The sequence below is a fragment of the Myiozetetes cayanensis genome, unplaced genomic scaffold (assembly GCF_022539395.1).
Source record: "Myiozetetes cayanensis isolate MyiCay16 unplaced genomic scaffold, myiCay2020 scf30, whole genome shotgun sequence".
NCBI classification, from domain to species: Eukaryota; Metazoa; Chordata; class Aves; order Passeriformes; family Tyrannidae; genus Myiozetetes; species Myiozetetes cayanensis.
The window spans coordinates 2,838,289-2,859,455 of NW_026087522.1; the positions used below are offsets into that span (position 1 = coordinate 2,838,289).

The 21,167-nt window shown below is 64.6% G+C and overlaps 1 protein-coding gene across 1 annotated transcript; it reads left to right on the forward strand.

The window, feature by feature from the left end:
- The first annotated feature begins 3,557 nt into the window (after window positions 1-3,557).
- Window positions 3,558-21,081, forward strand: ADGRA2 (adhesion G protein-coupled receptor A2). The gene is made up of 19 exons (XM_050325770.1): window positions 3,558-3,775; window positions 10,732-10,803; window positions 13,101-13,172; window positions 13,267-13,338; window positions 13,491-13,562; window positions 13,665-13,828; window positions 13,896-14,109; window positions 14,379-14,543; window positions 15,088-15,289; window positions 15,382-15,531; window positions 15,664-15,825; window positions 15,962-16,171; window positions 16,241-16,442; window positions 16,674-16,882; window positions 17,011-17,138; window positions 17,401-17,524; window positions 17,644-17,789; window positions 17,951-18,040; window positions 18,284-21,081. Exons 1-19 carry the CDS (start codon window positions 3,558-3,560, stop codon window positions 19,485-19,487), a joined length of 3,876 nt encoding a protein of 1,291 aa, XP_050181727.1. The 3' UTR covers window positions 19,488-21,081.
- Window positions 21,082-21,167: the final 86 nt, after the last annotated feature.

Here is a 21,167-nt window from a genome sequence, read left to right on the forward strand (position 1 = left end):
TGTTCCAGCGTGGTGAATAAATGGCCTGAGCCGGTCTTGGAGCTGTTTCCCCAGCCTGGAGCTGCTGTTGGAGCTGGGAGGGGGGTGGTTGAAAGGCAGCTGAGACAGAGCTGGCAAAGAAAGTGATTTTTGATCTGAAGGGTCAAACCCGAGCTGGGCGATGTCGCGAGTTCCCCGGAGCAGCCTCTGGGTGGCGGTGCTGTCACGGGGCCGGGACAGGTCAACAGCGAGTCCCAAAATCACCTTGTTCCCACCTGATGGCCGGAGTGAGGCCCTTCCCCTTCCTCCTCCTCTCTCCTCCCGGAGTTTCAGCACCGCGCCCTCACCAGGACCCTCGTGTTGGCAAATTTCTGCACAGCAAAAGCCTTTGTGGGCTGCACAGCCACCATTTATTTGGGCACGGGGCAGGGGTGGCTCACGCTGGGAATTCTGTTGTGGCTCGCCTCCCCTCTAGCTTTTCCTCTCCCAAGCGTTTTGTGTATCTCACTTCCTGAGCTGGGACTGGGCTTTAGCCAAGCTTAAAGAAGTGGTGAATGGTTTAAACTGGGAGGTGAGAGCGCTGGGGTGGCTGTGGGGCACAACAAACCTTGTCCTGATGTCCTTGCCGTGGAACTCTGGCTCATCACTGTGGTGTTTTAGGAGCAGACCGGCTCAGGAAGGTGTGTGGTCTTCTGGATTGCTGCTCAGCCTGCACAGGGCCTGCTGAAACGTTCAGCTCTGCTGGTGGCCTCCTGACGAGGCTGTGGCACAGCAGGGCCTCTCACTCCTTGGGGCTGCTCTCTGCCACGGGACACCTCTGCCCTGCACCCAGGCTGGTCTAGCCTGTGCTCCTGTGGGGAGCAGGGTGGGTGCTGGGCTGGAACAGCCGGTGCTGGGCTGGACAAGGCACTGGAGAGGAGGGACAGCAGCGAGAGCGTCTGCTCCTTCCTCTGCAGCTGCTTCTCTCACCCGTGGAGCTTCCAAGTGATGTTTTCCTCATGGCTGAGAGCTGTGCCGTGCTCCCCACGTGTCCGAGCCTCCCCAGAGCCGGAGCAGCCCACGGGCACCTCCCGTTCCTCCTCGGGGAGCCCACCTGGAGCCCGAGGCAGGAGGGTGCGGAGCTGCGGGGTCGGTGACGCCAGACACCTGTCCAGGGGAGCGGGCACAGACCACCCACTCCCTCCACGGAGGTCACCCCGCAGATGGGAACTGCTGGTCACTGGAGTGGAGCCAGCGGGCTGGAGATGAAAGGCTCTTAATGAACCGCGCAGAGCCTCGGCCCCCACGGCCCCGGCTTTATTTCCATCCCTCAGAGCCCCCGGCGGGGCTGGGGCAGCAGCAGCGCTCGGGCTCCCCGTGCTCTCGGCACTGTCACTGTCAATATTTGCCTTGGAGGGACACATCCAGCAGACAGGGGGGACTCCTCCTCCCTCGTGACTTCCAGCAGCCGTCCCCTCTGGAGCAAGGCATGGCCCCAGGATTCCCAGCACTCCCCCGAGGTGACCCTTGATTCCACGCTGGGGTTTGGTCCCTCTCAGAGGAAGCAAACCCATGGATGACGCTGGACAGAATGATTTGCTGCTGCCTCTCCTTCCCTGGCTCCTGGGGGATGCACCGGCCACCCATGGCCATCCTCATCCTCGGGGAAGTGCCGGTGGTGGAGCAGCAGAGATCAGGAGCTGTGGGTCAGTTCCCTGCTGCACCCGGGGGCTGTGGGCAGGTGGGAGTGCGGGGTGGCCGGGAGCAGTTCGGATCCGGGCCCAGGCGGGTCCCGCCGCAGCCCTTCAAAGTGGAAAGTGTGTTTATTTCTGGGATATCGGCTTTCCGGCAGGAAGGACGGCCACTGCCAAGGTTTTTATTGGATCCCAGTGAAAGGAATTAAGAGAGTCTCATGCTTGTTGTCTTTCCCTGGGCCTGCAGTACTTAAGGAGGCTTTTTACCTTTGAGTGGGAGCGAGGGACACGGGGATTTGGCATCTGGCACCGGCACGTCTGTGGTGATGGGGTTTCAAACGGGAGGCTTTGTCTCCTGGGCCAGAGGCATCAGGAGGGGTCGGGGCTGGGAAAGCACAGACAGGGGCTTGGAAGCAGTTGAAAGAACCCAAACTCCATCAGGCTCGAAGCATGTGGGAAGTGTTGCTTGAGCTCCTCTCCTCGTAGAGAGGCTGGGGCCAGGTATTCCACACGTCCCAGCTTGGACAAGGTTCTCACTGTTCTTGCCGGGAATTTTAATGGAGATTGAAATTCTGAAGAAGGAGGGAAGCCCACTCTTGCTGAGAGCAGGAGGCACCTCTCACCATCCAGGGGTTTGGGAGGGTTCCATGCTGTGCTGGTGCTCTCAGGATCTCAGAGCGGATACTGGACACAAGTGGTTTCCTGTTGCTCTTCCAGCTTCAGCTGCAGGATCTGGGACTGGTATCCTGCAGCCCTGAGCACAGGAGGGGGATTCCTGCAGGGAAAATTCTGCTCAGTGGAAAAAAGGGAAAATAAAACCCACAAAGACGGAAAAATGAGGAACACCCAATGGTCTTTCTTTATTGCTGGGATGACACTGGGCTCCAGGGCTCTGAGGTCCTACTGCTGACCCTCTAGGGCAGGGAGGGAGGGTCACAGTCCTTGCCCCTGCCTGCCTGGAGGCAGCGAGCTCTGCAGGCACCGTACTGCTTGTGGTGCCAACCAAGAGCTCGTGTGGGAACAGCCTGGAGTGTGAGCTGAGGAGAATCCCTGCTTCCCGACGCCCACCGCCATGGCGAGCTGTATTTATTTGGAGAGAGGAGTAAATTTCTTTTCCCCTCCAGGAACGATTGGTCCTGGACAGAAACCGCATTCCCAGCATCATCTTGTCGTCCTTCCATGACCCTCTCCCTCCGCTCCCTGGCACGGGGTCCCGCACACTTCACTGCCGGCTTTTGATCCCTTTTGCTTTGGCGCTGCAGTGAGCCGTGGCCTCGCAGAAGCCGAGCCCAGGGGGGACCAGAGGTCTGGGGGCAGGCAAGAGGCAGCGGGGACGTGGGAGGGGGGGAGAGAGGGGAGAGGGAAGAAAAATATTGAACTTGGTGTGAAAAGCAGTGAAGCAAACAGGGAACTTGATGGGGGAGAGTGTTAAAGGCGGAGCGGAGGCCCGGAGGGGATGGAGCAGCGTGACCATGGGGTGAACTGTGTGAGTTCGTGCTCGGGGTCCCGAGGTCCCACAGGCAGTGGAGACACCAGAGAGCCCCCCGTGCGCAGGAGATCCGGTGGGGCCACGTGCGTGTCACCACCCTGGACGCGGCACCCCGCGGGGGCAGCCGGAGCCCTCCAGGGGGGTGCGGCTCCGTCGCTCCTGGACGGGGGTGCCATCCCCAGCCCGCGGGGGTCCCGCTCCGCTCCGTGCGGGTCCCCCCCGCTCCCGCACGGCCGGGGGGGCCGAGCCGCTGCCCTCGGCGGGGCCGGGGCGGGCCGGGGCGGGCCGGGGGAGGCGCCAGGGCCGGCGGCGGAGCGCGGCGAGCGGGGGAGGCGGTGCCGCCGGAGCCGCCCCGGGGAGCGGGGCGGCGGCGGGCGCGGAGCCGGAGCCCGTTCCCGCGGCCCGGGGCCGGGGCCATGCGGGCGGCGGCGCTGGTGCTGCTGGCGGCGGCGCTGAGCGGCCCCGGGGCCGGGGCGCGGAGCTGCCCCGCGCTCAGCCTGGGCTGCAAGTGCTCGGCCGAGCGGGCCAAGGCGGGCGGCGGCCCCGGCGCGCCCCGGAGGAGGGTGGTCTGCAGCGGCGGGGGGCTCCCCGCACCGCCCGAGCCGCGACTGCTGCCCGACGGCACCGTCACGCTGTGAGTACCGCGAGCGGGACCGCCCCGGGCATCCCCCCCTGCCCCCGCGGCGTCTCCCCCGGGCATCGCCCCCGCATCCCCACGGGCATCTCCCTCTGGCCCCGCATTGCCCCGCGCCGCCCCGGCCGGGCGCTGCTGCCCCGGGGCGCCCCGAGAGGGACGGGAGCCCACGCGTGGGTCGCGCTGAGCCCGCTCCGAGCTCCGCTGCGTGCGGGGGGACCCCGCATCGCCCCGGCTCGGGGAGGTGCTGGCGGGACACGAGAACCGGGGGGTGCAGCCCCGCGGCGTCGCGGGAGCGCGATGAAGTTACTTTTTTCTCTCGGTAAGCAGCTCTGCACCGGCGAAAGCGTCGCTCGGTGCTGCGTAACGTGGTTTAAATCGCGTTAAAAGGAGTGTCGCGGCTCTGGACTTGCCGGGGGGATCCCGCTGTCCCCACGGCGCGGCGGCAGCGCGGGGCTGGTGTGGACGCGAGCTGGAAATCCAGGAAACGGGCTCCTTCTCCCGCTTCCCTCCGCGGCGTTTCTGAGTGCTGGGGAGGATGTTTTTGTTTGAAAGTGACTGTTCTCCCTGGAAATATTTACTGAGAAGCGACCAGGAGCGGTTAATGGGTTTGAGGGGTTTGTGTAAGTGGTCTAAAGCTGCTGCTTGGTCCCTAAAGGCTCCTCTTCCTCACGCCCCCCTTGCCGGGGGCTGGGGTTCAGCCGGCGCTGGCAGCCGCGCTCTGCTCGCTGCAGGGTTTATTTATAACTCCGGAGGAGATGTTTGAATTAAAATCTGGATGGGAGGCTGGGCTGGCAGCGCTGCAGCTGAGGGGAATGTCGCCTTCAGCCAGGGTGTCATCCCCTCATGGTCGTGGCTCCCACGTTCCGCTCCTCGGGTGGGTTTGGTTGGACACTGTGGAGGGTTGGGGGCTGCCGTGCTCCTGGTGCCGTCCATCCCCACGTGGAATGAGGCTGTGGAACACACCAGTGCTGCAGGGTGGTGCCACGAGCAGGGGCTGAGTGTGGCAGTCCCATTAAAAGCATAAAGTCGTGCTGGAGTAGCAGCACCGATGGGTGCCCTGAGCACCCCTTGGTGGGGGACGCTGAGTGGCTGTGGACAGGTGACAGCTGGGCTCTCTGTCACACTCCTGAGCTTTGCTCTGCTCCTACAGCCCTTCCCTGTGCGTCAGCCCCTTGCAAACACCCGTGGGGGTGTTCAGTCCCTTGTCAGTTTGTATTTGGGAAAGGGAACCCGTCCCGTGCCTGCTCCGGTGCCCTCTCCATCTGTTCCCAGCAAGGCAGAGGGGTTGTGCCGCCTGTGCTGGGCTGGCTCGCTCGGAGGGGCCGGGATGACCGTGCAGAAGCATTTAGGGCATTACACGATCCCACTAAAACGTGACATGAAACCTACAGGCGTAGGCAGAAACCTACAAATATGCGGTGACCCTGGCTCTGCTCTCGCGCAGTAAACATGATTTATTCCAAACCCTTTCCAGATGGAACAATCAAAACCAGAGGCTGCGACTTTGGGAGCGTCTCCTGGAGCCACTGGGGTGCGGGCAGGGAGCGGAGGGGCCCGGGCACGTGGCAAGGGCTGCACGTGCCTTGGGGACGCCCCGCTGGGGACAGCCAAGCCTTGAATCCTGCGGGTGAGCTGGGTCTGGGCAGGGCCCCTACGCGTGCCCTGGGGTGCTGGGTGCCAGCTGTGCCCTGGGGGGCTCAGCAGCGCTGTTGCCCCAGCTGCAGGAAAGCTGGGGCACGTTTGGGGCAGTAATGCTTCAAAGCAGAGCCGTGTTCCAGGCCTCACCCAGTCCAGCCTGGAGGCAGGAGTGCAGGAGTGCAGGGGGAGGCTCTTCCCAGCAGTGCAGGAGGGATCTGGCCTGGCCAGGGCTCTGGCTGTCTGGGCAGTGGCCGGGGACAGGCGGATGGCCAGAGGAGGTCGGGTGGCTGGAGGAGCTCTGTCTGTCACCCTGTGGGTCCCTCCTTCGCCTTTTTCCCACACTCTCGCTTTACTTCTTTATTTATCTTTAATTATTAGGCCTGTGCTGAGGAATCTTGTTCTGCCTCCTCGGCAGCTGCTGCGCATTTACCCCCCACCCCGTGCCTGAGAAACACTCGCTGGCATCGCAGCAGGGACAGGGGACAAAGGATGAGAGGACAAAGTGCGTTCTGGGGACCTGCAGCCACTGCTGGGCTCGGCCTCGGTCCCGTGTCCCAGACACATGTTGGGGTCTGATGGGGAATGTCTTCCAAGCAGAGCCGTGCCTCCTTCCTCTTCCTTTGGCTCCTCACAGGGATCACCAGGAGCCAGCATGGGGACACATGTGGGGTCTGGTGAGCAGGGTGATGCTCACAAACCCCCCTGCAGCCCCAGCAGACGTTACACACACAGTGTGTGCTCTCTGACACCCGCCCTGGTTTGCACCCAGAGTTTAATTCCTGCCCCCAGCTCCCTGCATGGAGGAAGGAGGGGTGCCAGTCTCGGTGTCACCCTGTTCTGTTGTGGCCCTGCGGAGCTCACCCGGCTGCTTTGGCAGGGCTGGCACCAATGCAGCCTGGGGCAGTCCCCCAGCCCCACATCCTGCTCCTGCGGGGGCCAGGGGATTTGGGACCTCTCGGGCCGCCCGTCCTGGCTGTGAGGTGCCATGGATTAACAGGGCTTTAATCCCCCCCAGCTGACCCCTGTGCTAATCGCCCGGTGGAAAAAGCGCCATATCCTAACGAGAGCTGGAGAGCCGTGGCCAGCCCCGCTGTCACACGGGCGGGAGCCCAAACCTCTTCCAGATGTGGAATCCCAGCACAGGCCTCATTTATGTGCACAGCTTGATTGCACTGAAATTACAGATTGTCTGCAGGGAATAGAGGGCTTTGACTTATGACCAATTTCCAGTTCTACTTGAACTCCACGCTCCAAGGCCGCTCTATCCTGGGCCCTGCAGATGGTTCCTTTCTGAAACCTTCCTCAGCTTTTTATTTGTTGTTTATTGGGCTGCAGCTCCATCAGGTTTGGGTTTTCCAGGGGCTGAGGGTCGTGGTGCTGCCCCGTGCGTCGGAGCATCCCAGCCCATGCCGGCTCTGGAGGCTTCACCCTCTCTCCGGGGCCTATTTTTCCTGTGCTAACAAAAGCCGAGGGTTGGAACAATAATTTTCACCATCCGAAATAGCCCGGCGTGACGTGAGGCTGGAGGCAACGCCCGGGCATGGGCGGGGCAGGGAACAGCCCCCGATCACCCAAAACAAAGTGGGGAGGGGGGTCCCAGCCAGGGCTGGGGGGTCTCCAGTCCCATTGGGCTGGGAGCTGTGGGGTCCTGCAGGGTCCCCCCTGGGATGAAAGGTCCCTCCTGGGATGTTGTGGGGTCCCCCTGGGAGCTGGGGGGTCCCTCTGGGATGCTGTGGGGTCCACCCTGGGACGTGGGTTCCCCTCTGGGATGTTGCAGGGTCCCCCTGGGAGCTGTGGGGTCCCTCTGGGATGCTGTGGGGTCCCTCTGGGATGCTGTGGGGTCCCTCTGGGATGCTGCGGGGTCCACCCTGGGGCGTGGGTTCCCCCCTGGGATGCTGCAGCCCCCAGAGCCCTCCCTGCTGCCAGAGCCTTCGGCACCTCTCACCAGCCCCGGGGCCCCTCTTTTCCCTTCCCCAAATCCCTCTGCAGAGCAGCGAGCCCTGCTCGGGGCGCAGCCTGCGCCGTATCTGCTCCCGGCATATGCTTTGAATTAATGCACTTGGAGAGCAGAGCCGGGCTGGGTCCCCGCCCCCACCGCGGCCCCCCCAGGAACCTCCTCGCCGCTGCCTTCCCTGCCCGGGCTGGGGAGCCACCGTCTCCCCGCGTCCTTTTTTGGTTGGGTCCAGAGGAAGTTTATTGTTTCAGCAGCCCAGTTTCTGGAGCTGTTATTTATCCAAGTGGATTCCAGCACGCTTGAAAAAACAATCTTGTTTTTTTCGCTTTTGGCTCCTCTTTTTGAGATGGAAAAAAAAGAGGAGAAGAAGGGGTCTGTATCTCCCTGCCGGCAGCCTCGTGGGCTCCAAGCTGCCCCCCCCAGCCCTGGCACAGGGAGGGTTGGAGCGTGGATGCTGCACCCCTTCCAGGGCTGGGTCCCCCGGGATGGGAGGATGCTCCTCGGGGCTCTTCCCGCCGTCCCCACCACGCATCCCCCATCGTTTCCGTTTGACTCCACGCTCTGGTCCTTAATCCCCGCATTGTCCGGAGGGACTTTTCCAGCCACCGCTCAATTAGCCGATTATTGTCCCCGTGGCGGGGCTGTCCCCGACGGGAGCCCCCTGCCCGCCCACGCTCCGAGGGTCTCAGGGCACTGGGCAGGATGAAGGCACCGTTTGGGGTGGGAGAAGCGTGGGGATGGTCGGGCACTGAGGGCTGGGGGGTCCCCGGCCCTCCCCACCCAGCACATCACTCTGAGCCCGGGCTGGGGGTTCCTCTTGCTGAGCTGAGGGGTCCCAGCCTGGGCTGGAGCCAAGGGGGCTGCTCTGGAGGCCACAGCTGTGCTTCCATGGCCTGCCAAGCCTGCAGATGGGTGGGACATGAGGGCACCACGTCCCCTCTGCACCCCTGGGCCTCGGCAAGCATCCGGGAGCCGCTGCAGCCCCTACTCTGTGCTCCCAGCCCACCGACAGCAGCTCAGCCACAGCGAGCAGGGGGACAGTGGGGTTGGTGTCCAGCCCCCCATCCCCTTTCCCCCTCAGGTGATCCCTCCTCCCTGGGGCAGCTCCTGGGGTTTGACATCCAACTGGGGGGTCTGGTTTCGTCCCTGCATGCCAAGGGCTGGGTTCCTGTGTGGGGTCCCCAGTGTGGCTCGGGGGCTGCTGGCCTGTGACCCCGGTGTGTTGGGTCAGGGTGGCCTGGCAGACACACTGGTCCTGTAGTATTTTGGGGTTTCTCAGTTAATCTCCTGTGAGGGACAGTGGTGAGGGCCTGCACAGGGCTCTGCTGCCTGTGGACATGCGGGAACGGAAAGTTCCGTGGAGCCTGATGAGAAATTCCTGGGGAAAAAAAAAAAACAAACAACAAAAAACCCCAAAAAACCGAACAGAAAACAATTGGGAACATAATATCCATGAAACCAGAGAAAACAAAACAAACCCGTGTTGGAGGATGTGGGTTGTAACAGGGGAGTGTGAACCGGCTGGCTTCTGTGGGACAGGGAAGAGAAGAGCCAGGATCCCTACCCGGGAAGAGTTTCACCAGGAGAGAAAAGGTTTGGGCAAACTGTTGCTGTTGGTGCAGCTTTTTGTGTCAGCCCCTGGTTTTGGGCAGGGACCTCTTCTCTTTGGGGAAGTGCAGGCAGTGCCTGGAGCTCAGGGTGTCCCACACTGCTGGTTCTGGAGGGGCTCCAGGGGTGGTTTTGCCGAGGTGGCCCCCAGGGAGAGCATCCCTGGCTGTGGATCACAGGGGTGGCTGATCCCTTCGGATGGATCGAGGGAGCGTTGCCTTTTAAGGCGGGAGTTGTGGAATGGCAGAGGTGCAGATGGCCCTGGGGGTCTGAGAACAGAGAGAGCGTCCCCAGGGCTCGGCCTGGGACCGCCTGGAGCTGCATTCCCGGGGGGCTGCATTCCCAGGGGGGTGCAGCTCCCCAGTGCTCTGGCCCTCCCTGCTCTGCCCACCCCACTGGGGCATGGCCATGGCTGTGTCCCCCCTGCACAGCCAGTGCTTTGGGTTGTGAAACCTCCTGCCGCTGGAATGAAAACCTCCTGGAGCCGCTGGGGCCTTGAGCAACAGCCCCCGCCGATACCGTGATGGGGAGTTTTGGCACGCTGAGGGGCTGTTGCTGCCCAGAGCTGGGGCTTTACTGGGAGTGGTGGTGCTCTGGAAACATCCCTGCTGTCCCCCGCTCCGCGAAGGGTCCTGGGCTGAGCCGACACCGTGCCTGCTGCTGGGGCGAGCCGAGCCCCGGCACAGAGGGGTCCCGGCAGGGAGGACAGTGTCAGACACGGCCCCGGCAGCTCCGGCCACCGTGGTGTGGAAGCAATTTGCGGCCGTCGGGGCTGCCGGACGCTTCCGCTCCCCGCCGGCCGGGCCGAGGGTCCCGCGGCCGCGCCGGTGCCCGGTGGCGGCTCCTCATTAGCACAGGATGCGGGGGCCGCGCTGCCGGACCCCGGCCCTTCCCTCCCGGCCAGCCCGGGGGGTTGGCAGCCCCCTCCCGAGCCGGGTCTGGTCGTGCCCGTGAGCCGAGCGTGGCTGCGCGTCCGGGCGGGACGGGCTCGCAGCACACAGCCACCATTCAGCGCGGCCGTCGGGCCCGCCGTGTGTAAACAGCCCCGGCCCGGCCCTCAATGAGCCCTTTTTTCCCCGCGCCTCCCCCCGGCAGAGGCTCCCGGGTGCCCTCCCGGCCCCGGCCGCCGCCTGCCCCGGCTCTGCCTCCGGGTCACATTTGCCGGCGCTGGCGTCGCCGGTGCCCACGCGGCCGCCCGGGAGGCACCGCCGGTCCCCGAGAGCCGCGTCTGGCTCTGCTAATTGCAGCTTTAATGAGGTCCTGGCTTAATCGTCGGGTGCTGGTGCCCTCCGTCCGCTCCCGTCTCCCCACAAGGGCCCCTTTGGCCAGCAAAGCTGTTTATTTTGGAATAGAATCTCAGTGCCGGGAGGCTCCTGGGGTGGCCTCAGAGCTGTGACCAGCAGGAGCTGGGGGGTCCCCTCCTGGCTGCAGGTCCTCGGGGTGCCCTGGGTGCTGGGGTGGGGATCATCGCCCACCCGTGCAGCTCCGAGGTGATGCCCCAAGAGCTGGTGTGGGGACCACGTGGTGTTCCATGGCCTGAGGACCATGCAGAGCATCCCATGGTCCCACCTGGCCGTGCAAACCTGTCCCTGAGAGTTCACCTTGTTCCAGTGGCACAGCTGGGGCTGTGGGTTCTCACAGGGGGGTCTGGCTGTTTCCACTCCCCTCCAGCCCCCAGGTCACCGGGGCATGGCCGGGAATCCATGGCAGGTCAGGTAACGAGGCTGCCTCTCTCCCTCTGCTCTTCCCACAGGCTGCTGAGCAACAACAAGATCACAGTGCTGGAGAACGGCTCTTTCTTCGGGCTGTGGGCTCTGGAGAAGCTGTGAGTGCCCGGTGGGCAGGAGGGTGGGGGGCAGCGGGGTGCAGGCTGGGCTTCCACGGGGTGTGAATGGAGTGGGTGCCGGCATCACCACCCACATCCCGCTCCCGGTGTCACTCCTGGGAGCTGTGGCAGGACGGGCACCGGGGCACCCACGGGCATCCCAGGGACCCCGGGAGCTGCAGCGGGGCAGGAGGCACCGGGGGGGGCCGCGCTCCGTGAGGGCCGGTATGAAAAGCGACATTGTCCCCCCGAACAAAGTCAACTTTCTTATCTCTCCATGAAAGGCATCTCTATGGAGGGAGCTGCGAGGAGGGGAGATTTATGGCCCCCATATGGGTTTGATCTGTAGGTATGCAGGCGCGGGGACCGGCACTGAGGGCGTTTTGTTCCCCGCCAAGGTCTCGCACATTCCTGCACCCCGCGGGCTCCCGCGGAAATCCCCGTGGCACTGGTTTTGGGGTGAGCGGGAAGCAGCCACCTTGTGGGCACCATCCCACATGGCTGAGTCCTCCCCAGCGTGGGTCCAGCCTGGGGTCAGTGCCTGCCCCTGGCACCGAGCTCTCATGAATGCTGGGGAGCAGTGAGGCCTCTGCTGGGGAGGACCCCGGCTCTGCAGCCCCCGTAAAGGTCTCTGTGCCCTGGGAGAGCAGCCATCCCAGGTCACCTGCTGCTCACCACGGGGTCAGAGGGGTCCAGGGAGGGTGGGCAGCACTCCCCCACCCCAGGCTGGCCGCATCTCCCTGTGCAGCACCTGATTGACCTCGACAGGAGCTGTAAATTGTTTTTGTCAGGTCTGTTTGGGGCCACAGCACAGACGTGCCCCGTGGGGAGTCCGGCTGGTGTGGTGGGGATGCAGTGGGGGCTCCAGGACCCCTTGCTTCTCATCTTGGGGCTCGCAGGGCCCCTGCTCACCCTGGGTACCCACCGTGGGCTCTTCAGAGTGCCAGCGTGATGGGGAGAACCAATTCCCAGGGTCTCAGCCGTGCCCCCATGGACCACTGCCCCTCCAGGCTTGGCATCTCCGGTGATTTGTGGCGGCGTAATGAGATTAATGAGTCTGAGCAGGGCCGGTATGTGGCGGCGGCCGCGCGCCCTCATTAGCACAGCCCCGCTTGGGAATGACCCCGGGGGGCTGCGAGGGGGCTCGGTGGGTGACAGAAGGGACAGGGAGAGACTCTGTCCCTTCATCTGTCCCTGTCTGAGCTGGGCTGAGGTGGGTGCTCAGGTGTCCCTTGGTGTGTCCAGGTGGGTGTTTGCAGGGCGGGTGTTCGCGCTGTGACTGTTGTCGGTGCGGCGGGTGGTGGCGGTACAGGTGAGTGGAGCTGTTCCTTCAGCACCAGCGCTCACCTGTGCACACCTACCTGCACACCTGCCTGTACTGCTGGCCGTGGGAGCTCCCGGGACGTGCATTTGCTCCTCGGGAATGCCGGAAAAGGCAGGCACGTGCGGAGCCGTTGCATCAGCCGAGCGGGGCCGGGATGACGCCGGCTGCGTTTCCTCTCCCTGCGGGGCCCCTCGTGTCTCTCTGGCTGGACTCCCACCCCCCTGCACCCTGGCTCTGCTGGAAGGGGTTGCACTGCTCCTCATCCCAGGCACTGGCTCCCGGCCCTGCAGTGGGGCTGTGGTTGATGGGGTGTCCCCAGGGCCGCAGGCGGAGCAGCGGGAGACCCAGCGCCGAGCTCCGTGGAGACTGCTATAAATAAACACAGATCCATATGGATCCCATTTCCTCTCCCAGCCAGTGCCCGTGCTCGGCAGGAGTTGCCTCGGGTCCCAGGGGCTGGATGGAGAGGCTGATGCCACCGGTGCTCCCAGCCCTGCTGGCAGCCTGACCAGCCCCTGATTAGATAGGTGCCTGCAATCAGGCTAATCACCCAAATGAACTTCCCGAGGGCCACAGAGCCCGGCCAGGGCCATGCTCTTATCCCACACGTGGGAGATATCCCCCTGGGATACGGCTGTTCTGGGAGCAATGTGGGGCCAATGCCAGCAGCCAATGCCAGTGTGCACAGGCATGTGGTGCTCCTTGGTGCACTCAGAGTGTGCTGAGGGGCTGGCATCCCCCTGGGAGCAGCGAGGAGCCTCGTGCCTTCCCTGTGCCCTTCAGAGAGATAACGAGAGGGAAATGGGATGGAAAACTGCTAATAAGGCTATTGTGGGGTGTTTGCAGTGGTGGGGGGGCTGAGGAAGAAGATGGGGGCTGGGAGTGGATCAGGTGCGCTTGTGCCCTGCGTTGTGTCTCCTGGGGAGAGGGCTCCCTGTGTCACACCCCAAGGTCTGTGTCTGTCTCCCCACAGGGACCTGAAGAACAACCTGATCAGCACAGTCCAGCCGGGTGCCTTCCTCGGGCTCGCCGAGCTGAAGCGGCTGTAAGTGCCAGCACAACCCCCCTGGAGCTGACCTGGGGACAGCGGGGACAGCGGGGTGTCCCCAGCCCTGACGGTCCCTCCACTTGCCTTGCAGGGATCTCTCCAACAACCGCATCGGCTGCTTGAGCGCCAGCGTCTTCCAGGGGCTCCCCAACCTCCTCCGGCTGTAAGCAGCTCCCTGGGGACATCCTGGCCAGCCCTCCCTGCTGGCTCCTGAGAAGGAGGCAGTGTGTGGGCACAACAAGGGGGCAGGGAGGTGTCCCCCCTCCCAGGAGCTCCCCAGTCCCCTGCATGCCACCCTTCTCTCCTGTCCTGCAGGAACATGTCTGGGAACATCTTCTCCAGCCTCCCGCCCGGCGTCTTTGACGAGCTCCCCTCCCTGAAAGTCGTGTGAGTTTGTGCCCCAGGATTTCGGCACTGGGGGGACCGGGGGGGGCCCTTGCCCAGGGTCTCGGGGGCCGATGGGTGACCCCGTGACGCCGTCCCTTGCAGGGACTTCGCCACCGAGTACCTGACGTGCGACTGCAACCTGCGCTGGGTGCTGCCCTGGACCCGCAACCGCTCGGCGCAGATCTCGGAGCGGACGGCGTGCGCGTTCCCCCGGCAGCTGCGCGGCGTGGCCCTGCGCGGGGCGCGGGACGGGCAGCTCCGCTGCGGTGAGCCGGGGCCGGGGCGGGGGCGGCGGCGGCGGCGGCGGCGCGGGCTCACCTGTGTCCCCCGCAGCGGGCGCCCCGGAGCTGCACACCCACCACCTCATCCCGTCGCTGCGCCAGGTGGTGTTCCAGGGAGACCGGCTGCCCTTCCAGTGCACCGCCACGTACCTGGACAACAGCACCCAGATCCGGTGGTTCCACAACCACGAGCCCGTGGAGGAGGACGAGAGGACGGGCATCATCGTGGAGGAGAGTCTCATCCATGACTGCACCTTCATCACCAGGTCAGGGGTGGGGACCGGGATGGGAATGGGGAATGGGATGGGGATGAGTTGGGGGTGGCAATACAGACCACATGGAGATGGGGATGGGGATGGACACTCGTGGCTGCAGGACTCGCAGGTTTGCCTGTACTGAGTGCCACGGGAGGGCTGCCAAGTGCGGGCACCTCCTGTGCTTCATGGTGTGTGTCCCGGAGCCCCCAGGCCTGGGGGACCACTGCTGCAGGCCATGGGGCAGCCCCACCATGCCAACCTGTCCCCTCTGCCCACAGCGAGCTCATCCTCTCCAACATCCACGTCTCCGCCAACGGCGAGTGGGAATGCGCTGTCTCCACCTCCCAGGGCAACGTCAGCAAGAAGGTGGAGATCGTGGTGCTGGAGACCTCCGCGTCCTACTGCCCTGCCGAGCGGGTCACCAACAACCGCGGGGACTTCAGGTGGGGGGACACACGCGGTCTGTGCCGCGTGGCGCGTGGGCGGGCGGGGGGCTCGCCTCGCCTCCCCTCGCCTGGCCGCAGGTGACCGGGCGTCTGGTAGCGATTAGCGGCCGTGGGGAGCGCGCGCGCGCTTTTGAAGGGCTTCCCGTGCCGGCGGCGCAGCCTGGCTCCAGCGGCAGAGGTGTTGGAATTTCTCTGGCACGAGACGAAAGGCTCCGGGCGCCCGCTGTAACCCCGGCGGGGCCCTTACGGAATATAAATTACTGGCACACTCAATGTGGCTCAAATTAGCGGTGCCCCCCTTCCCCCACCCCGCCCCGCTGCCTCCCCTGCGCTGCCAGGGCTGAGTGGGACATGGGATTGGAAAGGGTGGGGGGATTTTTAGGGAGCATCACCCTCAGCCCCCCCAGAGCCCAGGGGAGGTGGGGGCTTGGTGGAGGATGTTTGGGGCTGCAGTGCTGGCAGGCAGTGCCGGGCAGGGTGTGCACGGGGGGAGATGCTGGTGGCGGGCGCCCCGCGGTCACCGTTGCGTGGGTGCCCGCAGGTGGCCCCGCACCCTGGCGGGTATCACGGCCTACCAGCCCTGCCTGCAGCACCCGTTTGCCGCGGGGCCGGCGGGCACGGGCGCGGCGGGCGAGAAGCAGGCGTGGCGGCGCTGCGACCGCGCCGGGCGCTGGGAGGACGGCGACTACTCCCACTGCCTCTACACCAACGACATCACCCGCGTGCTCTACACCTTCGTGCTGGTGAGCAGCGGGGGCCAGGGGGCTTGGCTGGGCTGGGGCAGGGGTCGGCACAGCTGGTGACCGTGTCCCCACCGTGGCCGTGCCCGCCGCAGATGCCCATCAACGCCTCCAACGCCCTGACCCTGGCGCACCAGCTCCGCGTCTACACGGCCGAGGCAGCCAACTTCTCGGACATGGTCGATGTCCTCTACGTGGCCCAGATGATAGAGAAGTTTATCGGCTACGTGGACCAGATCAAGCAGGTAACGAGTGCTGCGGGTGTCCCCTGCTTGCCTCAGCGCTGCCTGGTGGTTTTGGGGTGGAAAAACGTGAACTAGGGCATTTCCCTGGGGGATGGCGGTAGCTCTTTGCAGAGCCGCTCACTGTCCCCGCAGCTGACGGACGTGATCGTGGAGATGGCCAGCAACATCATGCTGGTGGACGACCACATCCTGTGGATGTCACAGAAGGAGGAGAAGGCCTGCACCAGCATCGTCCGCTCCCTGGAGAGGATCGCGGCCCACACGCTGGGCAGCAACTCCCAGCACATGGCAGTGGTGAGGGGGGGCCGGAGAGGGAGAGCTTGGGTGGCTGGTGTCGGGTCTCTGCCTGTGCCAGGGGTCTCTGCCTGTGCCAGGGGTCTCTCTGGCCACGCCGGGGCTGGTGACCACCCCACGGCGCTGTGCCTGGCAGAACTCCCGCAACATCGCCTTCGAGGCGTACGTGGTGAAGCCCGAGAGCTACGTGGGGCTGAGCTGTGTGGCGTTCCAGCGGCGGGACGGGGCTGCACCGGGACGTGCCCCCCCGGCTGAGCGGGGGGCCGAGCCCGTGCCCGACCAGCAGCTCAGGCTGCGCTGCACCACGGGGCGCCCCAACGTCTCCCTGACCAGCTTCCACATCAAGGTACGGCTGTGCTGGGGGCCGGGGGGGCTGGGGGTCGACCCCTGCTCACCGGTGACCCTGTGCCCGCAGAACAGCATCGCCCTGGCCTCCATCCAGCTGCCCCCCAGCCTGTTTGCCAGCCCGGTCCCGGCCGCACCGGGGACTGACTGCAAGCTCCAGCTGCTGGTCTTCCGCAACGGGAAACTCTTCTGCAGCACCGGGAACTCCTCCCGGCTGGCCGACGACGGCAAACGCCGCAGCGTGGCCACCCCGGTCATCTACGCGGGGACCTGTAAGGGCGGCGTGGTGGGGGGGCTTGGGCTGCTCTGGGGGTGCTTTTCTTGGGGGATGGAGCTCCATGGGGCTGCTCGGGGTGTTGACAGGGTGTTCCTGCAGTGCAGAGCCATCCCTGGGGTTCTCTTGGAGAGATGGGATGTGGGGGGGCCCCCATGTCCAGGCCCTCTGGGGGTGCAGGTGGAGGGGTGTCACTTGTCCTGCTGACCGGGTTTCTCTGTTGCTGCAGACGGCTGTGGAGTGGGAAACCTGTCGGAGCCGGTGGCCGTGTCACTGCGGCACCCCGGGGAGGGCGCGGACCCCGTGGCCGCGTACTGGAACTTCGAGGTGCTGGGGGGCATGGGGGGCTGGAGCGCCGAGGGGTGCCAGCTGGCTGCCCGTGAGCCCAACGTCACCTCCCTGCACTGCCGGCACCTCAGCAACGTGGCCGTGCTCATGGTGGGTGTGGGCGAGCGGTGGGGCTGCGAGTGGGGTGTGGAGCCGGAGGGCTGCAGCGAGGGCGGTGGGGGGGGACAGGGGGCAGGGGCAGTGATGTGGGGTGTGACGGGCTGTGCTGTGCCGTGCAGGAGCTGAGCGGGTTCCCCAGCGAGGCGCGAGGCGCCGTGGAGGTGCTGCACCCGGCCATGTACACCTGCACAGCCGTGCTGCTGCTCTGCCTCTTCACCACCATCATCACCTACATCGTCCACCACGGGTGAGGCAGCGCCCTGGTGCCCACGGAGGTGGCTGGGGGGCTGTGCTGGGGTGGGTGTCTCCATGGCAGCTGGAGGGGCTCCTGGGTCCTGGTCCTTGGCCCACGTGCATGCATGTACCCATGTGGCTTCTCCACCAGCCACGCTCCGTGCCAGGCACAGCCTGTTGGCCTCTGGATGCAGGATTTGTGCTGGCAGGAGCTGTGGCTCTCTCAGGGCTGGGCAGGAGCTCACAGGTACCGGCTGTGCCTCTCGCTCTTCCAGCACCATCCTCATCCCGCGGAAGGGCTGGCACATGCTGCTCAACCTCTGCTTCCACATCGCCATGACAGCCGCCGTCTTCGCGGGAGGCATCACCCTCACCGGGTACCGGATCGTGTGCCAGGCGGTGGGTACCGGGCCAGGGGACGGGCAGAGCCCAGCGCTGTGGGCTGCCACAGGGCCGTGACCGGGGGGACACAGCCATGTCAGCAGCACCCCCTCCCCAGCCGTGGCCTCCTCCCACAGGTCGGCATCATCTTGCACTACTCCTCCCTCTCCACCCTGCTCTGGATGGCGGTGAAAGCGCGAGTGCTCTACAGGGAGGTGGCCTGGAAGGCACCACAGCAGCCAGAAGGGGACACGTCCCAGCCAGCCCCCAGACCCATGCTGAGGTACAGACCCCCCTTCCCCTCGCCCCGACCTGGGGGCAGCTGCGGGACCATCTCCTGCCACACGTCCAGGGGCTGGGGCAGGACTTGTTCTGCTGGGCAAGCCCATCCCATGCTCTCCTGAGGGCTGCAGGGCTGCAGTGACACTGTCCCTCCCCGTGCAGGTTCTACCTGATCGCCGGCGGGATCCCCCTCATCATCTGCGGGATCACGGCGGCCGTCAACATCCACAACTACCATGACAACAACCCATAGTAAGTGTTGCCACTTGACATTCCTTCCTCCCCACACGGGTGGCCTCCCTCTGCTGGGGCAGGGAACTGGGAATCTGGGCAAGATGGGGAAAGGACAGTGAGGTTTTCCCCAAGAGTTATCCATATACTGGGAAAAAATCAGCCAGGGCAACCAGCACGGCTCCGCAGAGCCCGTGCCATCAGGGCAAGGCTGCCGAGCACCTCCACGCCATGACCCCTCAGAGCCCCTCTCATCCCGCACAGCTGCTGGCTGGTGTGGCGGCCCAGCCTGGGAGCTTTCTACGTCCCCGTGGCTTTCATCCTGCTCGTCACCTGGATTTACTTCCTCTGCACCGGGCTCAGCCTCCAGTGCCGACCCTTGCGCAGGAAAGACGTCCCGGAGCCACTGGAGCCACCGCCACGGCTGGGGGGCACCGGTGACCTCCTGACAGACTCTGGGTCCATCTCGGTGACACTGAACTCGGGGCCACCCTGTCCCGAGGGGGACGGTGTCTACTCCCTGCGGGTGCAGTTCTGGGCACTGGTGACCACCCACGCCTTGTACGTGGCGCTGTGGACGTTCGGCGCCATGGCCGTGTCGCAGCGCTGGTACCTGAACATCGTCTTCAGCTGCCTCTACGGCGTCACCGCCGTGGCGCTGGGGCTCTTCATCTTCGCCCATCACTGCCTGCGGCGCCGGGACGTGCTCAGCTCCTGGTTCTCCTGCTGCCCGTCGTACCGGAACGCGCTGCCCATGCAGGCCTATGTCCACCCCGGGCTGGGGCCGGAGGACGGCTCGCAGGTCTTCATCGGCTGCCACGACCCCGAGGCAGCTCGTTCCGGCGCCTCCTCCTCCTCCTCGCCCAGCAGCGCCGGCTCGGCCGGGGGCCGCTGCAAGCTCACCAACCTGCAGGTCGCCCAGAGCCAGGTGGACGCCCGCCCGGCCGCCTGCCCGGAGCCGGACGCCGCTGACGGGAAACCCACCAGGCACGCCAGCAACCTCCACGGCCGCAGGAGCCACCGGGGCAGAACTAAGCCGTGCCGGGACGGGAAGCACCACCGCTTGAAAATGCTGCGGGGCCCCTCGGAGCACCCGTCCAGCGAGAGCGGGAGCCTCCACAACAGCCACTCCGAGAGCTACCCCAGCGGCAGGACCAGCCCGGCCAGCGGCGGCCGTGCGGGGCTGCGGGGGCCCCAGGATGGGGAGGCGGCCGCCAGTCCCTCGGAGGGCAGCGACGGCGGGCGGAGGGCGCCCGACTTCGCCGAGGGTCGCCGGAGGAGCGCCAGCCGGGACAGCCTGCGGCCGGGCGGCGCCGCCGACAGGGAGGCCAAGCGCCGCTCCTACCCCCTGAACGTGGGCAGCCACAACGGCGGCCTCAAGGGCAGCAAGTACGACATCAACCTGGCCAGCGCCGACGGCGTGGCCGGCATGAAGACCGGCCTCTGGAAGAGTGAGACCACGGTGTGAGGGCAGGGAAGGACCGACGGCTGCCGTGATCTCCTCCGGAGCTGCTCTGCGGGGATCACCACGTGCACTAAGCAGGGACAGGTGGCACAGCTGGGGGCTCCGCTGACCCCGGGCCCACCTGTCCCTTTCCCCTCGAGGAGGCTCCGAGCTTCCCGCGGTGGTGCCGGGGCGGAAACTCCAGGCAATCCTTGCAGGAGTTGCGACCGTGCTTCGATCCCTCCGGTGCGCCGCCTGAGACTGATCCTAAATGCTATTTTATATTATACAGAGGAAATGTCTATTTTTCAAAGCTATATTATTGAATGTATATAAATGTATAGACAGAGCCGTAAGTGGCACGAGGGCCTCGCTCCCCGCCCGCGCTCCCCGGGAGGGGGTGGGCACTGGGCCAGGGCCCGCTCGTGCCACGACTGCAATATTCCCACTGAGGGACCACCCCAAGTGCCCTTTACGTCCAGACACCGCAGCCCCAGGCTGAGCAAGCGGCTGCTGGAGAGCAGCTGCTCCCTCTGGAGTGGTTTTATCCAGCGCTCAGCCCTGGGGCTCGCGCGGTGCCAAAGCCATATTGCAAAGCCAAGCACAAGGTAAGAGGAGCCTCAGCTCCAAGGTGAGGATCACCTCGACTGTCTGCACTGCTTTAATGCCAGACACTAAAGTCACGGCCAGGAGAGGCTCCCAGGCCCTCGGAGGCACAAGCCACGCAATGGGGTGGGCTGGCAGAGCCGGGACTGACCCTCTGCGCCAAAGCACCAAAGAACCAAGATGTGTGACAAACCCAGAGCAGGCCCATGTCCTTAATCCAGAAAATACTCGGGTTTGCTCTTAGGAAGGCAGAGAAACCTCCCTGGGGAGCAGGGACCATTCCTGGGAATGCAGGATAACAATGCCAAGGAATTAGGGACCTTCCTCAGACAGTTCCCACGATGCAGTCAAAGGGCTGGAACCTGGATAAGCACTTACTGTTCCCATTGAAAAACAAGTCCCCCCCCTTCTTCCCAGCAGGCAGGTAAAACAGCCAGGCTGTGGGGAGGGCTGCAGCAATGCAGGACGGGAGTCTGGTGCCTCCTCTGCCCTTTCCAGCCTCCCCTGCCTCAGCTTCCCCTGTGTGCAAATCAGTTTAATTATGTAGCTACCTCCGAGGGGTTGAGGGGCCGGCAGGGGCCACGAGCCAGGGGAGGAAAAAGCACTTAGTGGGACTTGGTCTCACCTCAGAACCCCTCACCCCGCAGGGCTGGGGCACCCCTGGGCTTAACCTGCCGCTCCCCCGCCTGCCTCGGCTTCTCTGCCCAGCTTAGATGCTTAAATATTTCACTGTCCCTGGTATTTAACACAATTTAAACCCTTGCTGTGGCTCCCGCAGCCCCCCCAGCCTGGCTGATGCCCCGTGGTTCTATCGCTTTGCTGCACTGTGACAGTATTAGAGAAAAAGCTTTGTATTCTTAATTACACTTTGTTTTGTCTGTTTACAAGCGAACGACATATCAACAGAGCTTCCTGCAATATCCGGGGGGGAGGGAGGGGAAATATGCCAAAGAAATGTCTTTAAAGGGGTCTTTTTTGCATTTTTATATGAATAGAATGTTTCTAGCAGATATGTTTTGTTTAATATATTAAAGACTTGCCAATCTGCCAAGACCCACTGTTATTTCTCTAAGACTTCATGTTCAGTATAGCCTGGCC